At 31.0% G+C, this 22,962-nt stretch overlaps 2 protein-coding genes across 2 annotated transcripts; both read right to left on the reverse strand.

Moving 5' to 3' along the window:
- Positions 1-4,394: 4,394 nt before the first annotated feature.
- On the reverse strand, positions 4,395-11,859 carry LOC148873370 (uncharacterized). The gene is made up of 4 exons (XM_088963928.1): positions 11,592-11,859; positions 8,655-8,918; positions 5,008-5,073; positions 4,395-4,664 (listed from the first exon to the last, which is right to left on the reverse strand). Exons 1-4 carry the CDS (start codon positions 11,827-11,829, stop codon positions 4,615-4,617), a joined length of 618 nt encoding a protein of 205 aa, XP_088820054.1. The 5' UTR covers positions 11,830-11,859; the 3' UTR covers positions 4,395-4,614.
- A 1,565-nt stretch (positions 11,860-13,424) lies between these two features.
- Positions 13,425-15,934, reverse strand: LOC148873371 (large ribosomal subunit protein eL38z/eL38y). Its single transcript, XM_088963929.1, has 3 exons — positions 15,856-15,934; positions 14,441-14,624; positions 13,425-13,649 (listed from the first exon to the last, which is right to left on the reverse strand). The coding sequence occupies exons 1-3, from the start codon at positions 15,856-15,858 to the stop codon at positions 13,627-13,629; spliced, it is 210 nt and encodes a 69-aa protein (XP_088820055.1). The 5' UTR covers positions 15,859-15,934; the 3' UTR covers positions 13,425-13,626.
- Positions 15,935-22,962: the final 7,028 nt, after the last annotated feature.

A 22,962-nucleotide genomic window follows, 5' to 3' on the forward strand; every position in this document is an offset into this window, starting at 1 on the left:
ATTGACCTGCTTAGGTTGGGGAGTTAGTCAATTGAAGCCGACTGACCTTTTGTGAAAATTGACCCACTCAAGTTGTATCGATTTGGGTCAGTTTGCACAAAAGGTCAATTAGTTCAAAAGATTTAAACTTAAAAATTTAATTTAATTTTAAAAATTACAGTGCAATTGTAGGTACATGGTGGTCACTTAGACCATTAGAATAGAGGAGGTCGTCAAACTAATACTATGTGAATGCCTATAATCAGTCCAGAACTCATCGCACATTTGTGATGTGTTCATAACTCATCACACATTTGTGATGAAATCATAGCCAAAACAGGTTGCGATGAACTTTGGACCTATGCAGACTTGCGATGATTTTAAATCCATAGCAGAACCGTGATGAGCTCCGAACCCGCACGGACTTGCGATGAATTTAAAGTCATCACAGAATCGCAATGAGCGCAAACTCACTGCAGATCAAAAACAAATAATAGAAACACATGCATCGTTAAATAATTTGTGTGACGAGACACCTCGTGAGCCTAATGAGGGTGCGCAAGCTAAATATTGATGTCACCCATGACACGTCTTTTTTAAAGGGTCACAAAAGGAAGTAGCATATATGTATTATGAGAATCCTCAAACAAAAGGAAAGTTCATCATTGAGATATTTCTTAAGACATGTGGTGAAACTCTAGCAGTGTTCCCTAACAACCGACACCAAATCCAAGATTGCCTTTCCTAATGGGAAGCAAATCCTTCCTTTCGGGACCTCGGGATCATTCCCTATAAACAGGGATCCAATTCATAACGAGACAATCATTTTATCACCTCATTTGCCCTAGCCTTTAACCTACCTCCTGCACTCAGCCTTCCTTTATCCTTCAAGGAGACTCTCGTACATAGCCTAACCACCTCACTCACAGTAATTATTAAAAAATAAATTTAAAAATTTGATTTATAAAATAAAACAGTTTATACTAAGAAATATGGGAAATTTCTCACTTTTTCATATTAAAAATTACATTTAAAATATAAAATATTAACATGCATCCATGGTTAGGTCATCCGATTTTGGTCGATTTACAAATGGCCAAAGTGAAATTGATCCAACTTGGTCGAATTGGGAATTTTTATAACCAAAGCCAACATAAAATACTAAAAAATCGACGAAGTCAGGTCGAGTTGATCGGGTTGGTCGGTTCTATAAGTTTGATGAATAAATCAAACTAAAATTAATTATTGTTATTTTTGTATTATAAAAAATTTATTAAAAGTAGTATATAAAATATAAATAATTATTAATTATTTAAAATGTTGAAAATATAAAACAATTGTATACTCTTATGTATTTCTATTAGGGTCATTTACTAGAACACATCTTATAGTTTTACATATTTACTTAAATTTACCTCATAGTTTTCATTTTACTAAAATATCCCATATATTTTACAATTTATTTACTTAACCAATCTTTCATTAAGGAGCGTTTGTTTTTCCATTAGGCGCATTATTTTTCATTCCAAAAAATACCCTTAACACTTTTTTATTCAAAAAAAAAGGCCAAATATAGCCAATAGAGTGGTTGCTCGTGTCTTATTAACGGCAAAATGGTATTTTTATTTCTATTTTTTTATTAAATTTATTTAAATGAACATTAGGGTCAACACTGTCATTTTCCACTATCATCTAATAGAAGATTGGTTAAATCCGTTGCAAATTATAAGTGGTGTTTTAGTAAAATGTCAACTATAGAGTAGATTTTTAGTAAATTCATGAAACTATAAGGGTATTTTAGTAAATGATTATTTTTATTATTTATCTTTTGCTTAATAAATCTCTTACATCGCACAAGTCCCCGCTAGAAGAAAAATTTTGAAAGCTTCTTCTATGTCTAATATATATTAGCTCTTTAATGAAAGACAATGATGGATTGATGGTAACGAGTTTAGGCTAAATTGCGCTATTTTATGGTTGCTTATGGTGTTTCTTTCGTAAAAATAAGTTTTATTCATGTTAAATTAATTAAATAATTAATTAGTGGGGATCATTATGTGATGTTAATACATTATTGGTTAAATAATGTGAAGCTATAAGAATTAATAAATGTTAACTCTACATTGTATTCACTTAAAAAAAGAAAGAAAACTCTACGTTTTATTACTTGAACAATTATTTAATTTATTAGCTTCATTAAATAACAGTTTTTCGTTAATTTAGTTTAATCTATATATGTACACTATATCAATATTGTCAAGGTGAGAACCAACTTTATAATTTGATGTATTAGTAAATGATAAAAATAAAGTAATTGCAATAAATTCATTTAAATTTTATAATATTAATATAATTAGTAATATATGAAGTTTTTAAGTTGCTTAGTGTAAATAATATTAATACACCATTATTAATATTAGGGGAAATTCTATGTTTTTGGAAAGACATGATGATAAGAGAAGTGCTTTAACCAATCAAACCCCCAATTATTAATTAATAGTAATTTAACAATATGATAAGTAAATTATTGCATTAATATTAAATGTAAATTACTGATTTTCTAAATAAGCAGAAATTTACTCTGTTAACTCTATTAGTAGTAGTAAATTACCGACTATTTTATTAATAGTAATTTGAAATACATTATGACATTTTTAGATAAAATAGCTTGGTGGTTATTTTTCTTTGGTGGGACAAGAATGGGGATGGAGAATAATTGGGAGACCCGATCTGGGATAGGGAGTGAAGTCCCCACCCTAACCTAATCCCAGATGGACAAACTAGATTAATGATTTTTTTTTTCTTTCCTTTAGGCAATGCTTGGTTTGAAGGAAAAGGTAAAGAAAGGAAGGGAAAGACAAGGAAACCTATACAAGGTTTATAAAGGTTTTCCTACCTTTTCCTTCCTTTCCCTAACTTTTCCTTCAAACTGAACACTGCCTTAAGTAAATAGTTTTTCTAAAGTAATATTTTAATTTAAAAAAGAATTAGGGATTTGGGCCCTTGATGGGAAACCTGTCTCCTTCATTAGGGATTTCATTAGGGATGGAGCGTCATTTTTCTCCCCAACAGGGATTGTGGTCGAGGATGAGGAGTATAGTCCTGACCCCATTGCCACTCCTAAATTCTACCATAATAACATATTAAATTAATTAATCAAAAAATTAAATATGTAATAATAAAAAAAATTAATAATTAATAATATATAATATCAACACATGAAGTTAGTCAATACAAATTTATCTAACAATACATAACCCAAAAATTGTGCCGAATTGAAAATATCATAAAGTTCCTTCAATTTGAATTTCATTTAAATAAGATGTGCATCGCATGGGGCTTTTGAATTTCATTTAAAAAAGCCCCTTGGATTTGAGTTAAATGGTAATGGCATTCAACTTGTTTTTCTTAATGGTTGTATTTTCTTTTGGCTCAGTAGTCCAAATACAAATACAAATTTGTACTTTACATGTTTGTATTTGGACTCCTTCCAAACTGAGCTTTTATCTTTGTTTTAGTGGGTTGGGTTAGAGTGTGAAAGAAGAGAATTATATCTTATGGTTATGGGGCAAGGCAAGTTATGTCCTCCATTGTATTATTGTTTTATCCAGTGGTTAATAAAATTTTAAGGTGACTACCCCTTCCCTTCCCTGATATTAGTGCCCCATATAATAATACTTGCAAATGATGTATTTGGACTGAATGTGTATCAATTGGATTAATGATTGATCTTTAGGTTGCGTTTGGAAATGATGCAAATAAGCGTTAATGTAAATACGTAGAGAGTAAAATGGTTCATATAAATTGTAAAGTTGGGTTAGTTTTGCACTGGCAAATTTATTTTCTTACCAAATAGACTTTTAGCTGTAATGGATGCAAACATGGATTCCAATAAAATATATGATTTTTTTTATCAAAAAACCCACTTGAATGCAAATTTACTTCTTTTTTATTGATGTATTTTCACATCTTATTATCAATGTAAATATGCATTGGTCTATCATTTATCAATGCATAAATGTAATGTTGCCAAACACAGGCAAAAGTGAACAAGAATACAAATGTACCCTGAATCGGGATTTACACTCCATTTGCATCGTTTTCAAATGCAGCCTTGTGAAATCATTTCTAATGCTAAAAAGGTGAGATATTGTCTTATTGAAATCATTTCTAATGGGCCTAGCCCGAAGCACAAGCCAAAAACAGTGTAAAGTCTTGCCTGAAGCCTGGCCCATGAACAAGTCTAACAGCAAGGAAAATGATTTTGCTAGACCTGGGTGCCATTGTGAAGGAGAATGGATTACTGATTCATCTCCTTGGCACCACTTCATTTGTTTCTCCATGTATCGAGACTGTGATGGTTCTTTGTTTAGTAAAATTCATATTTACGAAAAAGAAAGAAAAAGAACTAGAAATTAAAACAAGTGCAAAAATTTACATCCATTTGTATGCCACTACAAACAAAGAAAACATGTACAAATGGCAATGCAAAATTGAACTGCCTGCCTTCATATACACGAAGCCTAATAGATGAACAAGGGAAAATAAAATCTTTAAAGATATTTACAATTTAAATGTAAGAGTAGAGAGAGCCCTGGTTGAGAAAAAAATGTCCAAATACTGTTGAATTGTCCTTCAGCGCATCTTTTTTGACATCTCATTTGGAGAAGGCGAGAGTTGTGTTCCTATAATGGAAGGTCATCAATTATAAATGCCACAATAAAAAAGTATTACATTTAAATGTTTGGACTATGATGTCAGAAAGATATGATATCGGAAGAACTTATAACCAATCAACTAGCATCGTAAAAATGGTACTCCATCGGGTTTGTTTTTCATCAAAATTCATGGGGGCTTTTGATTGGTCAAATGTATTTCTAGAATCATAGATTATCCCTCAAAGTATTTGTTTACACTTAAAAATATCAGATCTAATAGAAGAGGCTTATTTCTCATCATTTTAAAGAATGAAGGAAAATTAAGCTAACAAAATAAGTTACAATATATCTGTGTTTTCAATCATATTACCAGCTTTTGGAATCTCTCCCACAATGAATGCTTCTATGTCGGTGGAAGATAGAGGTGGTGCACTACCTATAAAACAAGGATCACAAAATCAAAACACACTTCAAGCTGATATACATACATACATACATACATACATACATACATTATTTCTTTTTAAGAGGGGCATCACATTTGACTTATGTGATATAAAATTGGGTGCAAGGTTCATAGTATCTAAAAATGCAGAGAATATTGAAGGTGCAATTAAAAAATATATATTTGGATTTTGGATATGCTTTGGATATGTATAGATACAATGGAAAAATTAAAATACACATGGATACACTATAAAAATTCAAATTTATGTTACAAAAATGTGAATTTAATAAATCTATACATAAGAAAAATGTATTTTAATAGTTTGGCTTTTATGTGAAATGTAATTTTACCATAAAAATGGGATGTATAAACCATCCGAATGTTCCAAGGAAACATTGATATGTACACATATGCATAGCTTAACAAACTAATACTATAAATCTCATTGATTATCATGTAAAAACTTATAAAATTTAGAATAAACAAAGTTTAATGAATAATGATATTATGTGTAGTAGAAAAAGTACATTCTCCTAAGAAATTAGTCTCACAAGCGAGAATAATCTCATTTATTAAAACAACAAAGGTTTGTTGTTTTAATTTCCCTAGTTAGTTGCCCGAGAATAATCTATTGCCAAGCTTGTTGAGGATAAAACGTTTTAAGGGGTTGAATGGGGAACTGGTCTCCAAGGCTTTGGGCAATAGTAGATCGAAATCTTAATTGAGGGAGGCTGGGGTTTCTAGTATCACATTTAAACAAGGTTCAAAAGAAATTGCCATCATATTAAGTGAAGGAAATTTTGAGTGCCTGTTTGGGAGAAGTTTCATCCAATGGCTTCTAGCATTGAAAGTAGGGGTGAGTAACAAAAATTGAACCGGACCAAAAATCGACCTAAACCGAATTGAAAATCCGATTAGCTGAATCGATCAATATACATGTACTTCTATATATTTTATATATGTTATATATTTTTATATATTTTATTTTTTCTATATATTATAAATTAATAAATATGTATTATATATGTTTGTAATATATTGTTTATTATTTAAAATATAATATTATATATATTTCTAATTTTTATTATATATTTATATTTTTTATAATATATTTTACAAATATAAAAAAAAATCAACGAACCAACAAACCAAATCAACGGTTAACTGAACCAGTCAACCAGTTAATCAATCGGCTAAGATTTGGTTTCAGTTACCAGTTTTCAAAAACCGGTCATACTGGTTTGGTTTCAAAAATAGGCCCGTGGTTCAATTACTGAACCATGAGCACCCCTAATTACCATGTAGACCACACATAGAAAACTGTGAAGCCATGTTTGATGAAAAACCCAAAGAACCAATAATACACTTTCATCTTCATGAATTGTGAAATCAACTATCTAGTGAAACTATTTTAGATAGTTCTCTGAAGTGGCTCTGTCAAAACACCTCAATCAATGTTGAAGGCCTCCCAAACGGGCTCTAAGTACTTTGGCTAGTGACATGTTATCGGAGGCTCCTGGTATATTGGAGGACTTCGGTTGCCCTCTGCTACGTTGTGGGAGAGGACCTTCGCATTGTAGTCTAATATCTCTTTAGCTTCTATTCGGGGAATAGGCTTAAAGTTGTGTTGGCCCCTTGTAGACTTCGATGGGCATCTTGACAAAGTCATCCATAAGGTGAATTAATACAGACAGACTACTCAAATTGTATAGTTTCATTTAGGGATGGAAATTTCTATTCTACCTAGTGGCTACCCGCCTCAATGGGGTGGGATCCTTTCCATGAAAACAGATTTTGGGGTGGGTATGGGTTTTGGGATTTTTATAAGTACGGGTAGGGTATGATTTTAGGCTAAAACTCAACTCTCCCGAACCTATATATTGTTGGAAGGCATGTGAACTTATGCATTAGATATGGAATTTAACAATATTTTGAATTATATATAAAGGATTACTTTATAGTTTGTGGCTTTTACACGTTTTAATCAAATAATTAGAACTTTTTATGCTCATTCATGTTATTTTACTATAACAGGAAATAGTAGGAAATTAGATACAGGTTCAAGACCCAACTTACCAACTTGACCCACTCCACCCTCCAATGCAGGGAGGGTAGGTTGAATTTTCATGTGGTAGGGTCTAGAATTTCCAAAACCCTCCCTAAACCCACCCCATTGTCGTCCCTACTCTCATTTTTTTCTCTCTAATTTAGATGGGGGTAGTATTTTCGTTGGCCTTTTTCACCTCTTAGTTTTAGGCCAGATTGGATTGGTGTAGTATTTGGATGAGCCCTATGTATTATTCTCTTTTCTCTTTTTTTTTTTATTTTTAATATGGCAATTTAGTTTTACTAGAAAAGAAAATAACCCTATTTTTTTGAAATTTTATTTTTAGTTGGTATCAAGGTCATAATCTTCTTTTCCTAAATAAAGGAATGCATATACTTAATTTGCATATTTCCTAGTTTGTTATGTACAACAAACTGAATTTATTTATACATTTTTGGATACAACTAATTTTTTATAGTCAATTTATATGTTTACTTTATATACATATTCTCTTCAATATGATATTTGTAAATTTTATTTTTCATTTACTAAAATAAGTAATTTTACTTAATTTACATATATTTTGGTATTTTTCAATGTAACGTAATTTATAGATGATGAAAAATGTCTTGTCTTGAGGACAGTAATTAACAACAGAAAAAAAGGGTTGTTAGAGTGGAGGTGATGAGCAAGTGAAAAGAAACCTAGAGATTGTTTTTCATCATGTACAATTTTATTATTGCAATTAAATGGCTTTTAATTAATTTAGAGAGGACAAAAATTATATGATAATTTTATAAAATTTTTTATTTATTATTTTTATTAAAGAAAAATCATAACCATCATTTTTAGTTCGTAAACTGGAGGGCTTCATCATTACATGTCATGAATAGAGATGCCATCTAACATGGCAATTGAGAAATATAATGGAAATGTTCTGGCATGTACATTTACTAAGATAAAATCAAGAGATATTTCATGGATTAAGAGAGATACTATGAATATTTTTGAGTTTAAATTGTTTTGTTTTATTTGCAAACAATCCAAATTTCAATTTTTTTCGTTTTAAATTTTAATAATATATATATAACTATAGGGTATATATTTCATCAATTTTACATCTTAGTCATCAAATCTAAGGCATTAATCCCTTGATCCATTCAAAAGGCATTGAAGTTGGACATAGAAGGTAGCCAATGTTTTAAAAACTGGCTAAGAATCAAAACCATTCACTATTTTTTTGGTTGACGGTTCAACCATCTAGTCTGAATGGACAACCCATTCTGACAAAAGAACTTAAAAAATTAATTAAAATAAAAAAAAACCACCAAAAACCATTGAACGGCTTGAATAGGTCGACAGTTTAACCGTCAATCAACGGGTTATTGGCCAATTTGGGCCAGGGGCCAAGTTTGGGGTAAAATGAAACTAATTGTTTAAACAGTTTTCGGTCCAAACAGTCCAACCATCTGGGTCAACAGCGATTTGAAAACTTTAATGGTAGTTATATAAGTTTCATCACCTGGTGCAAAGGCTTTGTGAAGACTGACGGTATGGCCAACGCAGGAGAAGGCAGCGCAATAGGATGAACACCAAGCAAGATTCATGGCTCGCAACGTTTTTCTGTTTACCTGCTGTCTTTCAAATTTTATGCATTTGTAATAGCAGTCCCGTGGGCAAGCCGTGAATAGACTTTCCCCAGTTTCCAATATAACCATGCACACCATCATCAACGCCAAAACCTTCTTTGATGGTCCCATCTCTCTCTCTGTCTTCATCACCGAAGCTAGAAAAGAAAGTATTTAATAGGAGATGGCAGGGAGGTCTCAGTCTATTTTGGGCAAATTTAGTGGAATCTACGACGTGGATTTCATTGGTATCACCTCATTTTATGGGACCAATTTGAACCACATATGCATTTACTTTCTATTTATCTAATATAACAAGTCTCTTGGTTGAAATCTCTATCCCTATCGGTTTATATCTATACTTATATTAAGGGTTTGTTCCTTTTTGGATTTTGAGAGCAGGAAAAGTTAGTTTGATTTGATTGTCATTGACCAAAAAATTTATGTTCTTTTTTCATATTTATCTAGGTTTATGAAGAATTTATTTTTTTCAAATAATACCCATCTCCCAGTTGAGTGAATAAGTAACTTTCTCACTTGTATCAACACTTGGATAAAAGACAATGGAGCCTAAAGGTACAAATGAGATTTTGTTTGATACTCCAATGATAAATATGCAAGCTAGGTCTTCATTTTAGTATCACCAACTAAGCCCACCCCATTGTCGTCGCTACTCTCATTTTTTTCTCACTAATTTAGATGGGGGTAGTATTTTCGTTGGCCTTTTTCACCTCTTATTTTTAGGCCAGATTGGCTTGGTGTAGTATTTGGATGAGCCTATGTATTATTCTCTTTTCTCTTTTTTTTTTTATTTTTAATATGGCAATTTAGTTTTACTAGAAAAGAAAATAACCCTATTTTTTAAAATTTTATTTTTAGTTGGTATCAAGGTCATAATCTTATTTTCCTAAATAAAGGAATGCATATACTTAATTTGCATATTTCCTAGTTTGTTCATATGTACAACAAACTGAATTTATTTATAATTTATTCATACATTTTTGGATATACGACGTGGATTTCATTGGTATCACCTCATTTTATGAGACCAATTTGAACCACATATGCATTTACTTTCTATTTATCTAATATAACAAGTCTCTTGGTTGAAATCTCTATCCCTATCGGTTTATATCTATACCTATATTAAGGGTTTGTTCCTTGTTGGATTTTGAGAGCAGGAAAAGTTAGTCCGATTTGATTGTCATTGACCAAAAAATTTATGTTCTTTTTTTATATTTATCTAGGTTTATGAAGAATTTATTATTTTCAAATAATACCCATCTCCCATGTGAGTGAATAAGTAACTTTCTCACTTGCACCAACACTTGGATAAAAGGTACAAATGAGATTTTGTTTGATACTCCAATGATAAATATGCAAACTAGGTCATGATTTTAGTATCACCAACTAAGCCCACCCCATTGTCGTCCCTACTCTCATTTTTTTCTCTCTAATTTAGATGGGGGTAGTAATTTCGTTGGCCTTTTTCACCTCTTATTTTTAGGCCAGATTGGCTTGGTGTAGTATTTGGATGTGCCCTATGTATTATTCTCTTTTCTCTTTTTTTTTTTATTTTTAATATGGCAATTTAGTTTTACTAGAAAAGAAAATAACCCTATTTTTTGAAATTTTATTTTTAGTTGGTATCAAGGTCATAATCTTCTTTTCCTAAATAAAGGAATGCATATACTTAATTTGCATATTTCCTAGTTTGTTCATATGTACAACAAACTGAATTTATTTATAATTTATTTATACATTTTTGGATACAACTAATTTTTTATAGTCAATTTATATGTTTACTTTATATACATATTCTCTTCAATATGATATTTGTAAATTTTATTTTTCATTTACTAAAATAAGTAATTTTACTTAATTTACATATATTTTGGTATTTTTCAATGTAAAGTAATTTATAGATGATGAAAAATGTCTTGTCTTGAGGACAGTAATTAACAACAGAAAAAAGGGGTTGTTAGAGTGGAGGTGATGAGCAAGTGAAAAGAAACATTGAGAATGTTTTTCATCATGTACAATTTTATTATTGCAATTAAATGGCTTTTAAGTAATTTAGAGAGGATAAAAATTATATGATAATTTTATAAAATTTTTTATTTATTATTTTTATTAAAGAAAAATCATAACCATCATTTTTAGTTTGTAAACTGGAGGGATTCATCATTACATGTCATGAATAGAGATGCCATCTAACATGGCAATTGAGAAATATAATGGAAATGTTCTGGCATATACATTTACTAAGAGAAAATCAAGAGAAATTTCATGGATTAAGAGAGATACTATGAATATTTTTGAGTTTAAATTGTTTTGTTTTATTTGCAAACAATCCAAATTTCAATTTTTTTCGTTTTTAAATTTTAATAATATATATATAACTATAGGGTATATATTTCATCAATTTTACATCTTAGTCATCAAATCTAAGGCACTGATCCCTTGATCCATTCAAAAGGCATTGAAGTTGGACATAGAAGGTAGCCAATGTTTTAAAAACTGGCTAAGAATCAAAACCATTCACTATTTTTTTGGTTGACGGTTCAACCATCTAGTTTGAATGGACAACCTATTCTGACAAAAGAATTTAAAAAATTAATTAAAATAAAAAATCGCCAAAAACCATTGAACGGCTTGAACAGGTCGATAGTTTAACCGTCGATCAATGGGTCATTGGCCAATTTGCGCCAGGGGCCAAGTTTGGGGTAAAATTAAACTAACTGTCTAAACAGTTTTCGATCCAAACAGTCCAACCATCTGGGTCAACAGCGATTTGAAAACTTTGATGGTAGTTATATAAGTTTCATCACCTGGTGCAAAGGCTTTGTGAAGACTGACGGTATGGCCAACGCAGGAGAAGGCAGCGCAATAGGATGAACACCAAGCAAGATTCATGGCTCGCAACGTTTTTCTGTTTACCTGCTGTCTTTCAAATTTTACGCATTTGTAATAGCAGTCCCGTGGGCAAGCCGTGAATAGACTTTCCCCAGTTTCCAACATAACCACGCACACCATCATCAATGCCAAAACCTTCTTTGATGGTCCCATCTCTATCTCTTCTCTCTCTCTCTCTCTCTCTTCATCACCGAAGCCAGAAAAGAAAGTATTTAATAGGAGATGGCAGGGAGGTCTCGGTCTATTTTGCGCAAATTTGGTGGAATCTACAACGTGGATTTCATTGGTATCACCTCATTTTATGGGACCAATTTGAACCACATATGCATTTACATTCTATTTATCTAATATAACGAGTCTTTTGGTTGAAATCTCTATCCCTATCTGTTTATATATATACTTATATTAAGGGTTTGTTCTTTTTTGGATATTGAGAGCAGGAAAAGTTAGTTTGATTTGATCGTCATTGACCAAAAAATTTATGTTCTATTTTCATATTTATCTAGGTTTATGAAGAATGTATTTTTTTCATATAATATCCATCTCCCAGTGAGTGAATAAATAACTTTCTCACTTGTATCAACACTTGGATAAAAGTCAATGGAGCCTAAAGGTACAAATGAGATTTTGTTTGATACTTCAATGATAAATATGCAAGCTAGGTCTTGATTTTAGTATCACCAACTAACCAAGAGTCCCTCTCCCAGACGAGAGAAGTGTGAAAGCTGTGTGCAAAGTGTGTGAGGCCGAGGCAGGAAACTGTTTTCCAGGAATGAATGGTTAAGATCCTTTTGATGGAAACCCATTGCCCATGTTAATCATAAAAATGAATATTAACTCTAGTACAAAATTAATTTGTCCTTCAAAAAAAGTATCAAATAAATTAAATGCCAATTTTTCAAAATTTGACTTACATGGCATAAATGATATCAAACAACAATTTTCGATGGATTTTCAAAAATCCCCAATTCCAGAAATCACCAATTTCTGAAAAATCCACAGAGGAATCATCCTCCGTTCCAAACATCACCTAAATTTCTGTGTATGAACTATCGATTTCAATTCATTGGGAGAAGCTCAAATTATCACATCTCAGGATGGCCCAGCGTTTCTCAAAACCGATTGCAGATGTGGCATCGAATTTCTTTTGTTATACATCTGAAACCTGGCTAAAACATTAATCTTAAAACCGTGAAAGGTTGGTCTTGTTCACTTGCTCCTTGAATGTACAACCCACCTTGGGAATCATAAGTCAGAACGAACGATTCCTGCAGATGCATCTGAGCGACTGAGCTTTCTGAGGCCATCCCCCAACTAGTTTAATGTGATAAAAAGGACCCTTCTGTTAACAAAGAAACAGTTTTATTGGAAATTCCTTACAATTCACAGATTTCCTTAAACTCACAACAGATTAATTCCCCCCTAATACAATTATAGAATTGAAAAAATTAGCAGAGGTTGAAGATATCATTGGAGCTCATCAACCTCCACCTTCCTACCACCATTCTGATCTGTTAAATTATGAGAAAATTTAGGTAATTAATTACACGCTGCATCGACACATGCCCATTTAGGGTCTGCCCTTTAGCCTAACTTGCAACAGAAAGCTTTCTTATCATAGACCAAGAGTTGATTAAGACAAAATGCTTCGGATTAACTGGACAATAGTCAAATTATTAGGGATTTCTTTTCAATTGCAAACATTACGTAAACACAAGTCAAGCAACAATGAGTGCAGAGATGGAGTGTGAAGTACCAATAAGCAAGCAATTAAAAAAACTGCCGCAGCAGAGTCGATATTCTTACCAAAATGAAGGCAAAAAATCGCCCAAAAATAATATTGTCAAACTTCAAGAGCATAAATTAAAAATTCTCCACACTAAAACTAAAGCGGATAAATTCCTATTCACTATTGCTCATAAAAATGTGCTCAGGTCCGCTACTACCAATTCACAGGTCTTGAACACTCAAACCTGCAAAAGAAAATAAATAAATAATTAGAAGTCTATAAAGAATGACAACCAAGAACAGAATTACGCACTACAACTGCATGAATACATGCTTGTGATTATCTTGTCATCTTGTTAATCAACCAAGGCTCAAAGTTTCAATAAAAAAATAGCCTGTTCATCGAATTTTTCATTTTTCGGTTTGATAATTCAATAATGTCAGAGTAGTCATTAACATATAACATAATTAAAATTACCCAACTCTTATAAAGTTGGAAACCTTGTATTTTAAAATTACCCTAAAACCGATGCATTGAAGTCTGAACCTAGATTAACAACCTTGTATAATTGTACAAAGAGTAGAGGTCCCAATGTAACTGGCTAAATTGGTAACATAACCAATTCATCTTACAACAATGAGAAACAGATCCAGTAATGCGTATCAGGGCAAATCAGTCATTTACCGTGTTTTCTCCAAGCTAATTATAAGCTTATAAAGTACCGGCAGTCAGACGGTAGAGTTTCCATACCAAATATATTCAAATCATATAACAAGCCAAAAAAGGCAAAAACAACATCATGCATACCACAGCAATATTATATCAGTTTTTACAATATACGAACATATCAAGGATTCAATAGGTATCCTAAAATTACAAAACCATAGTCATGTCTACAAGAGCAAGTGAAGAACTTAACCAAACGCTCTGTAGTTTACCATTAATTTACCATTAAAAAATAGAAGAATGATGTTTACGCTTTACAGTATATTAAAGCAGAACGACCATAATCCAACCAAAACAAGTGCAACTAACCTGGGGGAAGAGACTGCTTCAACTTATCAGCCTTCTCTGAGTCAAACACACACAGTGTGTAGAGGTACTTGGAGCAGCGGACCTTGAACTTAACCACATCTTTGCTTCTCTTGATTTTGACAGAGCGTGCATCTTTCCTTCTAGCAGTCAGAAGGAAATCCTTGATCTCGTGGATCTGCTTTGGCTGTGTAACAGAAAAAGAATTCTCAGTCAACTGAAAAATATTTGTAAAACAGCCCCATCACCAGAAGAATTCTTTATGTGTTGTTTGTTTGCAGTGCAAATCTCAAACAGATACAAATTTTGCACCCAGTTCAGTTGTGCAACTATTTGTGACCAGGATTTGCTCTCTTACTTGATACAAAACTTGTACTTTTGCACTCACTACCAATGCAAATTTTGCATTGCAAAAACTGATCACATATTTGCATCACCTTTCCCCTACCACAATTATCTCTCATTCAAACTGGGGAGCACATCACCTCGCATACCACCTCACTCCCAAACTAATAACTCTCCTCCTAGACTCCCACCTCCATTTCATTTCATCTAAGGTAGGAGCCACATCATCATATTCCTCACAAACAAATGAAACAATGTCGAATGTAAAGCAAGTTATAAAATGTATGCAACCTTAATGATCAGAGTTACATGTCTCAATCTGAAGAACACCAAGTGCCACCTACCGAAACTTCCAAACCACACAAAAATAGACACAAATGGATTGACAAAAATCCAACCAGTGAAAAACATTGGAAAACAATCCATACTTGAAATGACAATTAGAAAAATAGAACCTCCCAGTCTTAAGCACATAATGCATTACAAGCATTTAATGATAATTTGAACACAGTAGTGAGCATCTTACAAAGCTATGAACTTCTAGCAAGTCTTAGGACAACTTTATTACCAACAATCTATACCTATTTGAGATTTCCTAACCGGTAAACAACAATTGCAAGACTTCCAACTCCAGGGAACATCATTCTCATGCAACAGAGCTAAACACGACCAACCGGAAAGATAGAAACCAAGTATAAAACTAAATATGAGGTTCACTTAAATGTCCTTTCTAAAACTGTCCAGAGACTTTTAAAGGAAGACAAAAGTATTCTAAAGCTCTTGCAATATAACTCAAATCATGCAATCCCTATAGTCCTTCTTCTCCTATTCTCCATCAAAACACATAATCAAGAATCAAAGATGGCGACGACGAAACAACTAACTCAACTCAACTCATCTCAACATATTCAATCATTTAAACATACAGCGCATAAAAAACACGACGAAACCTTAAACCTACTTCTAAATCCAGGATTATCAAAAAATACAAATTGAAGATGCACGATCACAGAACAGATTATAGAACCGATTGTAAAGAATGTAAAACATCAAAAGCGGATAAGATTGGGTACCATTTTTCTCCGAATTTCAGAGAAGGAGATTACTGTGAGAACTGAGAAGCACCTAAGTCTCGGGAAGTTTGGAGGTCCCAAACCCTAAGGCTGCTGTAGTATACTTATATCCCTGAGTGGCTCATGACCCCTAAACCCTAATTTTGTTTTCCGATTTTATCCTTATCTCTAATCTAATTTCCCATATTGACCCTCCCCTCGTTTCCTCACCATAATAGTGGGCCGGGCCGAATTCTGGACGGGTCTAAAAGTAGTTAACTCTGGAATGATCATTACTAGCCCATCAAAATGCCATCTAGAAGTGGAATGTTGGTCGTGTCGGGCCCTTTTGTGGCCTGTCCACATTGCACCAGAATCTATTAAAAGAAAAGTTTAAAATATCGATACAGTAAGTGTATAGAAAGGTAATTTTAAGAGATGTATTAGGATACGTCTTGGATGCACATGCATCGGAGAAAAATTAAGATATACATAAATACTCTTGAAAATACTATAAATACTTTAATAAATAATAAAAATGCATCAATAAAACTAAATATAAAACCTCAATGAGGTGTATATACATTAAAATAATATATGTTAATGGTTTTATGAAGAAATAAATTGTAGTTAACTATAATTTCATTAAAAATCCCATGCTTAACTATAATTTGTAAATTATAATTCCTAAGTTTTAATGTTTTATGGAATGGGAAAACCCAACTCTCCTATCCAACCATAAAACATGCATTGGCACAACTTTTAAATGAAAATATAATTAATAATTATTTATTTACAAAATTATAAAAAATAAATAAACATTATATAATATATTCAAAAAAATAGTTATTAAAGAAGAAATTTCAATTGCTTTGTAGATATGATAGGTGATTCATAGAATTATAATATATTCAATCATTGTGATAAAATGATAAAATATAATTAATTAATTATTTACTTTTTAATTCTAAAGATATAAAAATTAAAAAAAATTATTAAAGAAGAAATTTCAATTGATTTGTGGATATGATAAATCATCCATATAATTATAGTATATCCAATTGTTGTGATCAAAAGATAAAATATAATTAATTATTATTTATTTTTAATTGTGAAATATAAAAAAATTAAAGAATAAATTTCAATTGCTCTATGGATATGATAGATAAACCCATAGATCTAAAATATATTTTGTCTTTATAGGCAAAGAAAAATTATATTTTCAAATTTTTGTTAATTTATATTTCCCCAAATTATCTTCATGAAATTTCCATAAATCTACAAATAACACAAAAAAAAATTATGATTTTGAACGTAAGAAATGTAGACCAACATAAATTTAACCATTCAAGAAAAAAGATAAATCACAAGATATTATAAAAATAAAAAAAAAAACTTACCTATTTTTGCCATACTTTTTCAAAATTTGAAAAATCTTCAAAAAAAAATTACAATTCACACTTGTTTCTTGCAAATTTTAGCAAATCTAACACTCTATGAATGAGGTTTGGAGTTGTAGAGTCGTTTGAAGGTGAAAGAAGGCTTATTTCATGGAAAAGCAACTTGCTTTCTCCCTTTTTTTTCATTTTTTTGGACGCATCTTTTTCGTTGATACACTACCGATACACATGAAAAAAGACGACACACCCGATTTCCATGTGTATCCTATATCTGTTCTTCAAAGATATAATATGATATGTCCCATATCGAGTTTATTGTATTGAATTTTTAAACCTTGATCAAAAGGGAAGCCCGAACCAACACACAACCCAAGTCTAAGTGGGCCTATGTCATGCCGTGTAGAACCAATGGCCTGCTCCTTTTTTGTTTACTTTTTTTGCCAAATATAAAATGATAAAATTTTGGAAATAACAAAAACCATTTAGCAAAATAGACAAAAAACTCAAAAGAAAAATCCAAAAAAAAAATCATTTGAATTTAATGAATACAATTGATATATGAAGTAATAAAATTAAATTGAAAAAATCAATGAAATTTAAACAAAATAGTATAATAAAATCAAAAATAAAATTTACAATGGAACTTAAAAAAACCACAAATAAATTTTAAATAAATTTGAAAAACAAAATTTGCAATAGATTTAAAAATGTTGTACAATAATTGAATATTCAAAAAATATTGACTTTAGTATTTTCTTCAAATTCCACCTCCTCCATCTCTTTGATCTTGACCGATTGAAATGCCATGTCCTTGAATTTGCAATTTGTTATTTGCATTTATCCAATCCTTCAAACACATGTATATTTCCAAACTTTTCTTATCGTTTATACTTTTCTTATCGTTTAATACATTGGTACTTGTACTAAAACAAGACTTTGATTGAACTATGAATGGCAACATGTGACGAGGTAGGGACTCCCCATCCTCATCCTAGTGAAAATCCTTATCATTGTCCCCGTCCCCATCCCCGATGGCAAGGACAAGGGTTTTCCCTATCTCCATCCCCATCCCCATGAGGATCCCCACTCCCTATGATTTTTTATGATATTAATCATTTTGTTTTTGTTTTTGTTTTTATTTTATTTAAAATTTTAAAAATAAAGTAGTTAAATTTTATAATCATATAAAAAAGATTTAAATATACTCAACCATATTTTTAAAAAATACTAATATATAGGAATTGGGGTTCCATGAGCAGGGAATACTCTCCCCGTCCACGCCTTGTCCCTGCTAATGGGAATGAAAATATCCCCATCCCCATCCTTGCAAAGGGGAAATCATCCCCTTCACCCCGTTGGGATTGTAGAAATGGGAAAATTTGTCATCTCTAGATAAAACTCTGGATATTAGATGAGTTGGTAGATCGCATGCCACAATGGCAAGCACTAGATAAATTTCCATGTTATTTTTACAAGGCAAAAATGTCAAATTATGTAATTCCTCATATGTGAGAAGTATGTTAAACTAGCTTATAAATAAAAATGAGATTAAGTAAATGAAATTGTTGATGAAGTGGCAATTGATCATGACCTTATATTTACTATAACCAAACTTTCTCTATTCCACTACCAATACTAGTGCTTTTAGTAGTAGAGTCTATACAAATTCTTCTATTTCCTAATGTTTGTAATTCATATATACTATACAATTCAAATAATAAGTTTTTTACTTCATCTTTTTTTGTTCTAATAACAAGTAAAACATCTACACCATCATTTTTAATCCTACGGTCTACTATTGTAACTAAGCAATATAAATTAAACTAATTTCCCACTATTTCTTAAATTTAATTTCCATTGCATCATCAATGTTTTTAATCATTTCTATATTTTATAAAACACCCGCAAAATATATACAATTGATTAACTATGTAACATGTATTATGTAGAATTCCATATATATTGAGCATCTAAAACATTTTTTTATATTTTATTCTATATTGATGGCATAAATATTTAAATTCTTGTAACATTTTCTAATTTTTAAAACATGAGGTAAGATAATATCTAAAGATTTTTGTACACAATATTAAATTGTGACATGCACATCTAATATGCAATAATTTTCCATTTAAAAAAATAGTTTTAATTGAAATTTTAAAATATTTATAGTTGAATCATTATTACTAGTATTAACAAAATTGATGGAAATAACTTTATTTTCACTACCTTAAGTATGAAAAGTATTTAAAATACTTGCGGCAATTGTTGAACTAGTATATAGCTATTCAAGTCTTATGAACCTTTTTTTTTTTTGTAAAATCATGAGTTATCAATAAAATTCCCTATGACACATTTATAACTAATATTATATTTGGAAGTCCAAATAATAGATGTAAATGCAAATTTAGAATTAAGATTTGATAAAGTAGAAATTAGTTTTGTTATATGAATAAAAAAATTAAAGCATCTGCTCTAAGTCTCTAATATATTTTTAGAAACTTTTTTAAACTAGGAATTTACAGATTGTTGTAAAAAAATTTTATGCCTAGGGACTTCAACTAATGAAAAGGTTCTTCAAAATGACTAGCCATGTATCTAGCCAATTTGTGTTTGATTTTCATTATTATTATTTTTTTTTATCAAATGACTGGCCATGTATCTAACCAAATCGTTAGTGCTACCTTTTTTATTATCATAATTATAATCACATCTATAATTTTTTTTTGCAGATTGTTCCTTTTCCCTTTCCTTCAATATTTTCTATATTAAGCATAATCCAAACTTCATCCGTATTTCTTTTACCACCCCTAGCATTAATAATAGGAGTGGCTTTATAAACAATAATACCACTGGCACCCATATCAATGCTATCATATTATGACTAGACATCATCCAAGTTGTACGGAAAGGATTTTGAGAGGAACCAATCATTTTAAAATTTTTGAAATATTAAAATCCTAAAAAAGTGATAATTAATTATCACTTAATTGGTCTATCAATTTGGTATCCCAACTTTATTTCAACTCATAAAGTTTCTATGCCTCTTAATTTACTAACTTGATACGGTTGAATAAGTCCTCTCCATGTTGAAACTTGAATAAAGTTGAGAACTAGGGACTAATAAGTATCAAGATTCAAGAGATTAAGAGAGTATGGGAGTGTATGAAAGAATATACGAGAGTATGAGAATTAGTGTAATGAGAATGAGAGACGGTAAGGGCATTTATAGGAGTTGAAAATAATTCAATTAACCAAAATACCCTTAAAACTAGTCATTTTATGATTGTTGAGAGGGTTATTTTGGCCTTTTAGAAAAAGTATTTATCATTTTACCAAGATGCCCCCAAACTAATTGTTATATAGATGTTGGAAAATACTTGGCTCCTACCCCATTGGAGGACATGGATTCAAGTAAAGACATCTTAAAACAATAAATTTAAGATTTAGGGTTAGGATTCAAGGGTTTATGGGTTTAGTCTTTAGGGTAGGTTTAGAATTAGGGTTTTAGCGTTTAATGGTTTAGACTTTAGATTATAGGGTTTAAGGTTTAGGATTAGGGTTTATAGTTTAGATTTTAGTGTTTATGGTTAAGATTTAGGGTTTAAATCTAAAAGTCAAGAGGTGGTAGGATGCATGTCCTCCAATGGGATAGGAGTCATGTATAACTTTCATTATTGATAATTATGTGTTAGGTTAGCATGAGCCTGGACCAGGAACAACAATTATGCTATCTTCATTTGAGATCAAAAGATCATGGATTTAGGGAATCAGTAATTTTGTTAATAAATTTGAGAATATTGCAAAAATCACATTCTTGTGAATGATTTATGATCATACTATGGTTGTGTTTAGTGCTATTGCTTTCCATCTGAAACATTTTGGGATAATCAATACAAATTGGTGAATAATGTGTTGTCATGTTTATAGTTGAAGCATCAAATTTAATGTTTAGGTAGAAATAATAATTTTATTGATCAATTCAAACATTTCAAGAAAACAAGTATATCTCTCACAAAGTTGTATTGATCAACACAAAAGGTTTTAGGTAAAAACATCGATAGTACTAAAGACAACCTATATCATGAAGAAGAGTTTGGTTTCCTAATTTGTTCTAAGCACTCTACTATTTTGTTCTTCTATTTGTATCCATATTCTATTTATCTTTCAAATTGTACCAATGTTTGCCATCCATTTCACTAATGGACCAAAGGATCTATACTCATATACAAAATAGGTACACTAGGAAGGGCAAAGCAGTGACAAAACAGTGCAGCCACGCCTCCTCGGCCCAGTTCCTATCATCTACTAGAAGGCCCAGGAGGCTTGGGTGGATGAACCCCCAACATCATCCTTAGAATGCCCATTGTAGGGATGTTTGTCTCTTGATTTTGTTCATTAGTCATCTGCAACAATAAAGATTGAAAATGTTAACAATACAAGGTTTATGAAGGTTTCCATACCTTTTCCTTCCTTTCCCTATTTTTTCCTTCAAACAAATGCATCGTAAGATTTATCAAAATTTATAAAGCATAATAAAAAAAAAACAAGTAATATACAAACTAATAATAAGTTCATAAGATACATCTATTCTACCTGAAATGTCTCTAGTTGATCAATACAAATTGCTTTCAACTATAAATGTCAATTACCAACCCTAGACATGCATTTGTGTTTTAGAAGGTAAGGTAAAACTTGTATTAAAAAGTCAAAAGAAAGTATACAAGTTTGATATTTCAATGTACAAAAAGATCATGTACAAACGAGCACCATTATTTATGAGATTTCTTAGATCTAAGTATTAATATATTAGGTTAATTTGATAGTTTAAGCTTCTAACTTGGGGGAATGATGCTCTGGAAACCTTACATGTCCAACTTTTGGGTGCTATTATTATTATTACTATGTTTTTTGTTGGATACTTCTAGGTGTCATTCATGAGATTTTTTAGATATAACTCATAATTTATTAAGTTGGTTTGCAATGAAAACGACTTAAATGGGTTCCTATCTTTTTTCTATTTATACATTCCAAATTCACACAAAGATATATCTATAATGTTCAATTTAGTATATCAAATCTACATATGCCCCAAGTCCAAAACAATAACGTGTTCACAAAACTAAAGATATATTTGTATTAGTAAACTAAATTCCATTATGAGCATCTTATAGGTATGCATGACTTTTAGATCTGGGGTGCAACTTGGGTGAACTCAGGTTGAGATTTTGTTAAATTTGAATGAATTTGTCCAAGAAGCCTGGGTCCAGTGCAATGTAAAAGTGTAAATGTAAATGAAAGATCTCAATGAATCAAATTTGGTCCATGAATCTAAAAAAGGGTGAGAGTTTCGATTTGTTCTTTTTTTTTTTCAAATTATCAAATGGGTTTATAGTTAAGATCCAATAGCTAATTCCTAAATTTGAGAAATAGGTGAAGTAGTATAATAGAAAAGCCAAAAGATTTCTATATGATAGAGGCATTTAACTAAATACCTTTTGATTATCGTAAATCGATTACTAAAAGAACATTAAATGTCTTTTAATGGTTTTATAAAGAAATATATTGTAGTTAACTATAATTTCATTAAAAATCCCATGCTTTACTATAATTTATAAATTATAATTCTTAAGTTTTAATGTATTATGGAATGAAAAAACCCAACTCTCCTATACAACCATAAAACATGCATTGGCACAACTTTTAAGTGAAAATATAATTAATAATT

The sequence above is a fragment of the Nelumbo lutea genome, chromosome 1 (assembly GCF_056320005.1).
Source record: "Nelumbo lutea isolate HS-2025 chromosome 1, American lotus-T2T, whole genome shotgun sequence".
NCBI lineage: Eukaryota > Viridiplantae > Streptophyta > Magnoliopsida > Proteales > Nelumbonaceae > Nelumbo > Nelumbo lutea.

Bases quoted from the DNA above. Each gene is read 5' to 3' on its own strand.
- LOC148873370 (XM_088963928.1), bottom strand. From the start codon at position 11,829: ATGGGACCATCAAAGAAGGTTTTGGCATTGATGATGGTGTGCGTGGTT. The intron at 5,074-8,654 runs GTGATGAAACTT...CTTGTTTTATAG, and splicing joins TCACAAAGCCTTTGCACCAG to GTAGTGCACCACCTCTATCT. The intron at 4,665-5,007 runs GTAATATGATTG...CTTCCATTATAG, and splicing joins GGGAGAGATTCCAAAAGCTG to GAACACAACTCTCGCCTTCT.
- LOC148873371 (XM_088963929.1), bottom strand. The intron at 13,650-14,440 runs GTTAGTTGCACT...TTTCTTTTGCAG, and splicing joins GAAGCAGTCTCTTCCCCCAG to GTTTGAGTGTTCAAGACCTG.